Source organism: Centrocercus urophasianus, unplaced genomic scaffold (genome assembly GCF_019232065.1).
Source record: "Centrocercus urophasianus isolate 14NV4802_14NV808 unplaced genomic scaffold, USGS_Curo_1.0 seq_332, whole genome shotgun sequence".
In the NCBI taxonomy this organism is placed as follows: Eukaryota; Metazoa; Chordata; class Aves; order Galliformes; family Phasianidae; genus Centrocercus; species Centrocercus urophasianus.
This window is the reverse complement of record NW_024884903.1, coordinates 1-10,163: the sequence shown is the minus strand read 5'-3', so window position 1 is coordinate 10,163 and position 10,163 is coordinate 1. Positions and strand designations below refer to the sequence as shown.

General features: G+C 51.8%; 1 protein-coding gene across 1 annotated transcript; it reads right to left on the bottom strand.

The window, feature by feature from the left end:
- Nucleotides 1-5,524: 5,524 nt before the first annotated feature.
- Nucleotides 5,525-10,087, bottom strand: WNT2B (Wnt family member 2B). The gene is made up of 4 exons (XM_042830505.1): nt 9,244-10,087; nt 7,604-7,881; nt 7,042-7,306; nt 5,525-6,596 (listed from the first exon to the last, which is right to left on the bottom strand). Exons 1-4 carry the CDS (start codon nt 9,926-9,928, stop codon nt 6,367-6,369), a joined length of 1,458 nt encoding a protein of 485 aa, XP_042686439.1. The 5' UTR covers nt 9,929-10,087; the 3' UTR covers nt 5,525-6,366.
- Nucleotides 10,088-10,163: the final 76 nt, after the last annotated feature.

Sequence of the window (10,163 nt, the reverse complement as noted above, 5' to 3'; positions counted from 1 at the left end):
TTAAAAAAAAAAAAAAAAAAAAAGACTATGAAGCAGACCTGTGCACCTCCTGATTGTGAATGGCTGAGATGGAGCACCCACGTTTAGGTAGGAATGCCATTGTTACTCTTACATACGTTGGTTGGGCTTTAATCCAAGTTGAATACTTGAATTCATCAGGGAATCAAGAGGGGAGCCCCATAGAAAGGCAATTCCAATTTATTTTTTGAGTTGCCCACTCTCTAATAGGTGCCTTTGTCAGCTTCCCTTCCAGTTGAATTGCAGCCATCGGTGGTGTTTCTCACTGTGGAATCACTGTGGTGATTAATAGGCATGTTGTGTTCGTGTAATTTCACATCTTGGTCCACAGGGGCCCATAAGGTAACCAACCTAATGCTTTTTAAAGTTGAACATTTTCCAGCATTTGTGTGAGGTTATAAATGAAGCAGTGCCTCCCATGTATCATCCCAAGAGCTGCTTTCTTTCACTGTCCTCCCCTGACATAACAGTAACAGAAAGGGGATGGGCTTGTGCTGAAAGTATAGCTGGCAGCAGCCTATGTAATGAAAATGTTCCTGTCTACCTTGAAGTGCCAGTAATTCTTGAGGAAGGAGGAGCTCCCTGCATGATTTCCTAGCAGGATTGTTCATGCTTTATAGCAACATTCCTTTGCCACCTTGGAGCAGGGGCTTAGCACCTGATGCATACCACAGTGCTACCATATCAGTCCACATGCAATTAAGTTGCATAATGTATATGTAACAAGACAATTATGACTGGGGACAGATAAGCATTGATTGTTGCCATTTCCCTGAAACATGCACTTTGCAATATGTGCCTCATAGCCACTGGAATAGCAGGAGCCTTTTTAAGGCTCTATGTCATGTAGCAGACTTCTCAAGTCTTCATTTTATTTGGAGGAGCCAATGAAAGGCAAAGAACTTGAAAATCAACGTTTATTTATATACATGCTGCTAGTATGTGAATAATTACAGTCTTTTTGATTCATATTGACAGGATTTGAATTTTGTTGTTGTTGCTGTTGCTCGTGGTGCCTTAAAGCACCTCAGAACAGCTCAGTTTTTGCTCAGGTCCCTCCAGACTTTTGTGTCCTGCAGAGGTAGTGACTGTGCTGAGCAGCTTTCCATTTGCAAAACTTTCCTCTGGAGTATAATTAACTCTTAAAGCAGCAGTGTGACAGCGTAGGCTTATACACTCTTCTGGTTGACAGAGGCAGCACGAAGCATCTCTAGTTTCTTTGGGCTCCTAAGCCACGTCAGAATGAGCCTCTAGGTGACTAGCTCCCTTACAGCTGTGTACCATGGTGTCAGCCTCTGTTCTTGAAACATGCATTACTGCTGCTTGTGCACACACGTGGCTGTAGGACTTTCCACCCTGTCACAAACCACAGTCACCATTTGTCACTGCGTTGACAAGCTCGTGCTGGAGGTGCTCACCTCTTAGCCCAGGCTGCTGCATTGGAGCTGATGGCTGAGGCTCGGGGCACTCCAGCCATCCCATGCCACTTCTGTGGTGTGAGCCAGGCCAGGTTATTTCCTGCCTCCTTGTCCTGGAATTGTTGTGAAGGTGCCAAGGTGTAGATCCATGGCTCTGAGCAAGGCAGTGTTTAAAGGTCATAGTCAAGATCATTAATAACAAGGTGCAAACGGCTGGTTTATATGTAACGTGAAGCTTTTTACTTATTTCATTTTTGCACTTTGGGGGCTCTGTTTGCTTATGGAGCACTTGGTGTCTGGTACCTATTTAGGCTGAGAGCAGGCAATTGGGTTCCTTCAGGCCTTCAGAGGAATGCAGAAAATTGTTCTCTGGTGTTGTAATTCTGCTGGGATAACTGGAGCTTATTTGTCTCACTGCTTATTAAATGCATACTTGTCTTGAGGTCCTCTTTTTTTTTTTCTCTAAAAAGCGTTGGGTGAATCCCAAGGACCACAAGTGAGAGGAAGATTCCAGGGGGAGGGGGAGAGAGAAGAGCCTGCACCTCTCTTTGAACTGCATCATTGGCCTCCTGTGCCAGCAGGCTAAGGAGGTTAAACACGAGAGCAAACTCCCAGAGAGAAAAGGAGATGTACATATGGGGGTCTTATGGACATAAATTAATCTGCCCTTCCCCCCTGCCCAGAGATGACAGGCTGAGGGGAGATGCACCTCCCAAACTACTAATATATGGGGTGTGTGGTTGGGAGCCACATGGAACTGCATTGAGATTTCAGAGCAGTAACAGCTGTGGAAGCAGAGAGCAGATGTGTGCTGGTGCTGTGTTCTGAGCAGAGGATGGTATTGGTAGCAAGGGCAGCGAGCACAGATGGGATTCAGATTCTGCCAGCCTCCCAGCAGTACCCACGTTCCCATGCTTTGCTGTTAACAAGGACAAGCAGACTCCTTGCTTTCCTTTCTGCAGTTCAAGGATGTGTGGCTGCGTAAGTGCTGGGCTGTCTGTTCTGATCTTCTACTTATGGTTCAGAAATGTCCCCTAACCATCAGGTCACGCTGGCAGCAGCAGTAACAGTGGGCTTCTGTGTTCAGCCTGCTGTGATCTGAACTCACCCACATGTCAATAAAGACAGGGAGAAAGTCAGCTTTTGAACTCTGGCTCCCTCCTCCCTTCCTTGCACCTCCCAGCTGAGGCGTGCTCTGCATGCCCCAGCCCTAAGCACTGCAGGAAGAGGACGGTGATCAGGGATGCTGATCATCAGCTTGGAATTTTCCTCTTTATTTCCAGCTTCGATTGTTGTCTTGCTTTTTGGTGGGCCCTTAGGTGAGTCTAATCATTGGGGAATGCTGGATAACACACCCGCGTTCATTGCATCACTAAGGGTGCTTCCATTAAAATGAATACGTCTCTCCATTGGGGAATCTTCTTGCTTTGGTTATTTCTGGTCAATGACATTTCCTTCTACTCTGGATGCCTTGAATTGTGCAATCACACCATAGCCTCATCAGTTTGGATCCTTCTCTTAACAAACTCTTGATTTCTTTTCCTATCTGGCTATAGGCTATCATCAGTTATAAAACAGTGTGACAGAGTATGTGACTATTGCATTCTCCCATACTGACTCATCAGCTGTGATTTCAGAGCAGTAATTCCCTGCTGCTAGTTGGAGCAGCCCTTCGTGACTCGTGTTCAGTAAGAAGGGGTAGGAAGGCTCCCACACAGACCTTGACAGGTTGTGCAAATGTTAGTCAGAATGCCCCGATTCACCTGTCCCTGAAACTTGGACCTGTCACAGGAGTGTGGCTGCTGGAACAGCCCTCATTCAGATACTGGCACAGGTGCACAAGCACTGCCTTCTGCAGAAGCAGGAGTGTGATGGTGAGCAGAGGCATCTACAGCTGTGGCAAGGCTTTTTAGGACTGGGGTGTAACCGAGTGTTGCGTGCATTCTGGATTGTTGTAGGTCAACATCTGATCCATCTGTTCAGTACACCCATCCAGAAATACGGCCTGCTAAGGCCCTCTCTCACTTGCATGTGGCTTGGTGGAGAGAATGCCCTATGTTTGTCCAGGTCCCATGTTTTGGATGTCTTCTCCTGTGCATCCTGCCCAGCTTCTTCAGAGAAGGTAATTTATTCAGAAGCTCATCTAGCGATTAATTCTGCTCCTTGTTTGTGAGTTCAGCCATGCTTTTGACTGGAGGATAATTAGAACACGATCTTCCATAAAAGGCTCCCCGTACACTTTAGATTACTTAAGAGGGGCTTGTGAGTGGAACCGAGTATTCCCTGACAAGACTGCAGCCTTCATAAACTTTTATAGATGGAAAACATCTGCTTTCTGAAGATGAGTGCACTGAAGGGGAGTTTCGGGAGGCCTCATCTGTGAGAAGACACACAGCACTGATTTCCATTCAGCCTGCAGTGGGATGTCCTCCTGTGTGAGCACTGGGGTTAGTTCTGTTAACCAGCACTGTTGGCTCCCGGGCATCGTGCTTTTCATGCTTCTGCTAATCACTTGTTAATAAACAAGAGGAGAGCACAGCCTCACATAGCCCTCTGCAGAAGGACCTCCTGCCTCGTGGGCTCGAGCTGTTGGGCTGACTCCATACTCGCTGCTCCGGGTCCTTCTGCAGTGCTGAGGACGGGCAGTGGGGCCCTCGTGTGCTGTCTGTGTGGGATTGCAAAGGGAGGTGGTGCTGGGTGGGTTGGTGCTGCAGGGAACACAGCTGGGCAGGGGGATCCTCACACTGCTTTAATATCACATGGGTCACTTCGGGGCTCGTCCTGCAGGACCTCTGTCCCTCACAGCCTGCCTGGGGTGAGGTGCCCCCAGCTGCCCCTGTGGGGGCTGTGTGAAGTCTTTGAGCCCTTCCCATCAAAGCAGTCCTCCAAGGGCCTTTCTCTCCCTGTTCACGACAGCATTTCCTAGGGCCATTGGGTAGAACCCTCATTCAGAGGTGACTCATTTTGTGATGGCCAGTGAATGGCTCAGAAACAGAACAATCTTTGTTCTAATCCCATCCTGCTGCTGTGACCATTTGAACATTGCAGTTGCATAGAGGGAACCAGGAATGCTGACAGGAGGAACCTGTCAGTGCTGGGAGAGGTCGGGCACCTTGCTGGGACAGCAGTGGTGTGAAATCAGACTCAAGTTAAACGTGTTTATAATTGGGTATCACTGCAGGCTCCTCCTTCTTGTTGTTGGAAGCTTGTAACATGCATAAAAGCACACACTGTGCATTTCCTGACATGCACAGAATTTCATTATGTGCCCTTCAGCACAATGATGAACAATATGAGGAAAACAGGTAACGTTTCGCTTGCTCACAGTGCCTGGCAGCAGGCAGCTGAACTGTGGTCACTTTGCTGCGGTCAGGCTGTGCCATCAGCTCTGGCTGTGCAGTCATCCTGGGGCTGCTGCAGTCCCAAACCTGGCCACCATGAGCTCCTTGCAGCTTTGGTTCATGATGCTGAGCATCTGAAGCTTCAGTACATGTTCAGGAATTGCAGTGGTTTGGGTAATTCTTTGTTATTTTGGAGGGGGGAGGGGGGGGGATCAGTTTTGTTAATGGGATCAGTTTAGTCAATGGGTTCAGTGCCCTTACTTGTGCATTAAGGCTGCCTGTGTGGGTTGGTCAGTCTGGATGCTTCTTTGATCAGTATCTGTGTACTGCATAAAGCATCTATCAGTGCTTGTGCAAGTTGGGGGGAAAAAATAGAATTTCTAGAGATGAGAGGGGTTAATTCCCATAACATATCCACCTACTGCCTGGCTGCTCCCTGCCCTGCTCTCACCAGCTGCAATTGTAGCTGACAGCCGGAGTTTAGGTGTTGTAAGGGAAAGATGTGGGAGCAGATCTGGTGCCTCCTGCCTGACCCAGCGTTCTGCCAGTCCTGGAGCACAATGGGAGGATTCCCCGTGGGATTTGGACACCGAGGGACTGCTGTGAGGGACGAGGGGTGAGCACAGGGGGTGGCTGTGCCCTGGGATGGGGGACCTGGGGCAGGAGGGACTGCTGCAGTCACATCCCACAGGGTTGGAAGCACAAAGCAGAATGCAGAAATTCAAAAAGCAAAGAACATCATTTTCTGATATAGGTTTATAATGAATTTTGACTTAAAATAATAAGCAGTATACACCACATACAAGTGAGTTTTACAGAGAGATGCTCTTGTATCCGTCAACTTCCAAACCTACCAGTAAGTTCACAGATCTCGTTTGCTTTCTCTAATGCTTTGTCTGCAAACTTCTACGGCCTTCTTCTGTAGCCTTTGTCTTTTTGCAGTCGTTCAGGCTTCAGCTGACAGTTCACAACTCCGCTTGTCATCTTCGCTGGGACACAGGGAGAAGACTCTGCAGAAGTTGCTCAGCGAGTGTCAGTAGTGCAGTGGGGACAGCGTGCCAGGGCTGCTCGAGGGAAGCACGGAGATACGGAGCTTTCTGAAGACTTTGCAACACCCTTCCTCTGGCCTTGCAGAAAGGTAAAAGCAAGAATGCTGTCTGCGAGAGTTTATTATTCAGAAACAGTTGGTTTTTTGGTTGGTTTTTTTTTTGCTGGTGAAACTTCAATGTAAAGTTGGGAAGAGGCAGCGTTGCTCCATCACTGCATCCCAATGTCAGTCCTCTCAGTCTGTGTCAGTTGCACTGTCCCTCCGCGAAGGGAACGACGGCAGCAGAAGTTTCACAGTTGAAGCGAGGTTGGCTGCCTCCTGGGAACGGGGTTCTGTTTTGCTGAGCAAATAGAAGGGTCCACAGCACCTCCTGGGAAATGTAGTCCTTTCGTAGTGCTTTGCAGAGTTAATTAATTAAATAAAAGCCATGCAGTCAAACTACAGCTCCCAGAAAGCGACGGCCCACAGGGCACAGGTGTTTAAAACTGGAAAAGGTTCGCGGGGGGGGGGGGTTTACAGCCAGGTTCTGCCACTCGTCTCCTCAGGTCTGGTCCAACCACTCGGCCCTTTTGGGCGCTTTACACGTGTGCACATCCACAGTGTCCTCGCACTCCTTGCAGCGCACAGCGCAGCACCAGTGGAACTTGCACTCGCACTTGGTGACGCGGGTGACACGGGTGGTGTCGTAGCCCCTCCCGCAGCACATCACCTCGCAGCCATCGGTGCCACGGGAGATCTTGTTGCACACGCGCCCTGCGGTGCCCAGTGAGCCTGGAGGGGAGGAAACAACTGGGTCAGGATCATCCCCCCCTACACTGTGCTCCCTGCGGCCCCCCCCCCCACCCGTGTGTCCACCACCTGGAGCCTCAGGCGGGGCTGTTTTATCATTGTTTCTGATGCCGTGTGCCCAGATGTGCTGTTACGACACGAGGGCTGTGAGCAGGCTGCTCTGCACGTGCTTACTCTGCTTTGTTGCAGGTGAGCCTTGCAACAGCAGGAGTCTCCGTGCTGCCCTCAGTGCCTGGCCTCAACTGAGGAAGCAGTGATCCCTCTGGACTGAGGCTGTTGGGGGCTCCTTCCCCACTCACAGAGCATCCTGGCCCCAGGGATGCTCCAAGAGTCATGGAGCTGCACCCCTGGGGGTTGCAAGCCATTGGGGGGGAAGGGGGGGACAGGGAGAGCTGCTGTAGGTGCCTATGGGAGATTTTGGCTGTACCTGCCGACTTGTCCATCACGCAGTAGTCGGGTGAGTTCTCAAAATACACAAGGTCTGTCTTTGTGGGCTTCCTGAAGTTCTTGTTGGCCACGGTGAAGCCGGTACCATCCTGGTTCATGATCACCTGGATGGCCCCATTGTATTTCTTCCGCAGGTAATCCCCTGTTTTCCGGAAATCCGACATAGCCAGCCAACAAGTCCTTAGTGTGCAGGAGCCACTGACCCCATGGCATTTGCACTCCAGCTTCAGGAAGCGCTTCACAGCCTGCAGGAGGGGGAGCACATCAGGACTGGGAAATGGTGGCCACAGCTAGCAGGACCATCTAGATGTATTGGCTGGATGTGGCTCTGGGCAGCCTGGTCTAGCGACTGGCAACCCTGCACATAGCAGGGGGGTTGAAATGAGATGATCTTTGAGATCCTTTTCAAGCCAGGCCATGCTATGATTCTATGAAAGGAGCCCCAGGGATGTGTTCTCCTCGGGTTTGTGGAGCTCTGGACCCTGCCCTGACCCCACAAACGCACCCCCAGCAGCCCTAGGAAGTGTCCCAGCCTCACTCACCATCCTGCCGCAGCGGTTGTTGTGCAGGTTCATCAGCGCCCGCGCGTCCTTCACTTTCTTCTCTTTGGCATCCACGAAGGCTTTGGCGAAACGGATGCCATAGTTGATGTTGTCACTGCAGCCACCCCAGTCGAACTCCCCGCGCTCATCCTTGGCACGACCGCGCTTCAGCGGGTCACAGCCGCAGGCCTTCAGCTCCCCTTGGCTGCAGGCACGTGTGATGGCATAAACCACCCCTGCCGAGGAGATGGCGTAGACAAAGGCGGCCTCCCTGCTGCCTGCGGGCACAGAGCACGTGGTGAGGAATGGGCTGGGAAGGGGCGCAGAGCTGCAGCTCAGCCTGGGGGTGCGGGGTGGGGGGAGCCGGGTTTTGGGAGCTGTGCTGGCCCCCGGGTTCCCCACGCAGCCCAGCGTGCCCCCCAGCTCTCTGTATCTCTGGTTTGAGTTCGCAGCTGGTTTTATAACGCTGTAAAAGATGCTGCAAATCAAAACCACGTTCGTCTTCTTTTGGAGAGCCTTTGAAAGCGACTTCAAAGGGAACTGAGCTCTCTCTAGGCCTGGCAGGATGGGGTATGGTGAGGAGCTTTCATCAGCCCCTGTGCTCATCGGCTGGGACGGGACGTGGGGCCGCAGTGATGCTGGGATGCAGGGGGATGCTGGGGCTGAGCGCTGTGCCCCAGTGCTTGCAGCCTCCTGTGCTCCTCCTGGGCTGCCCTGAGTCTGCCCAGCATCCACAAAGCCCATCCCACACACGCCCACGTGCCCTGCAGATGGGCTGCTCCTACCACTCCCAGCAGGTCTCATCATGGCTGATGTGCCCTGAGCTCCCTGCAGTACCAGGAAGGACCCCCCCATGGTGCAGCCCCAGCTTGGAGCCTGCAGCAGCAATGCCACCCGAGCCCGGCCTTGCCTCCCTTGCCATGCGAGGAACAGGGAGTTCCCACGTGAACTGCTGATTCCTGGCCAACCCTACTCTCCAAATATTTATATATCCCATTACTGTTTACATACGAGCCTGTTCTCTGGAGGTGTCTCCTCCTTCTCCCTTCTCCCCCAGTGCTCCCCCCGCTCCATCTCCTCTGGTGCAGCTATTACAAAAGCAGTGGTGTGCGCCCATTACTGCTTGATTAATTTACAGGGAAGGCAAATCTCTCCCAAGCAGTAACCAAAGGCAGGGGGCACAGCAGCAGGGATGCTCCTAGCAGAGTAGTGGGGCACGGTGGGAGCTGGGACTCCCCCAGGGACACTGTGAGCTGGGTGCAGATCCCTCTTGGGTCCCTTTTCTCCCCACACTCAATGTTCAGGTTTCCTTCTGCCATAGTATCCAGAGCACAGCTAATCAGTTTTTGTTGGTTTTTTTTTTTTCCCCATCAAAATGTAATTTTAAAGGGGAAAAGGTTGTTTTTCTCCATTTTGTATTTTTCCACAAAGAATGCATGCACCTCACCTGCAGCTCTTTCTGCAAGCAAAAGCCACGCTCTCTAACTACAACAATTTCTCAGGACTCAGGGCATCTTCCCGGCTCTCTTGTTGTTTTCTTGTTTATGCAGGGGAAGGATGTGAAGCACCGTTCCCTTCCTCCCCCATCCCAACTCACACCCTGCAATGGGGACACGGCATGGGCACACAGCAGCACCTACTTCGCAGCATCACCCTCCCGAAGACGGTGTGGTCCCGGTCCAGGGTGCTGCAGTTCCAGCGGTGGTGACGGAACTGATACTGGCACTCACGGATCCACTCCTTGGCTCCCTCCCCGACGGACTGCATGATGTCGGGGTACCTCTGGCACAGCTGCCTCTGCTTGTTCACCAGCCCTGGGATGTTGTCACAGATCACCCTCGCCCCCAGCGCCCCGATGTACCTGCAGGGAGAAGGGAAAGGTGTGGAGGTGCCTGGAGGTGCAGGCTTTGCGCCCCATCCCTGCTGCTGCGTGGCACAGGCGCCAATGCAGCGCTCAGGTGGAAGAAGAGATGTGAGCTTCACTTGTTGTGCAGGCCTTGCTCGTGCTGCTGGCACCAAGCCACGTTTAAGATCATGTCCTGAAGATGGACAGCTGGGGCTGTGCTGTGCTGTGTGCACGCTGCCTGCATCTCCATGCATTGCTGGGAGCGGGCAGCAGCTCCATGCAGCAGCACGATGCACAACTGTGCTCGGTGTGCAGTGGGCAGCTTTCCCCACCCACCAGGGGGATCCTGGCTCTTCCTGCACCCAGCAGCCCTCAGGCCTGCATGGACAATGGAGACATGGTGGAATTTTCCATCCCCATCCCATGCATGCTCTGCCAGCAGCAGGCTGCTCTGTGCCGGGGAGTGATTTTTGCCACATACCACGAAGCTGTGATTCTGGCTGCAAGGGAAGAGGTTTGGGTGGGATTCAAATGTTTCAAACCCCCAGACTGGAAATAAGACCCTCCCTTTAATCACAGTAAAAAGCAATAAACTTGGGCAATATGTCATTGTCTTTCTCTCTCTCTCTGGCCATGCTCTATCACTTCCATCAGCTTCAGAGATAGCTCCCAGGCTCAGGAAAGCCCAGCGAGCAAAGAAAGCAATGGGATCTT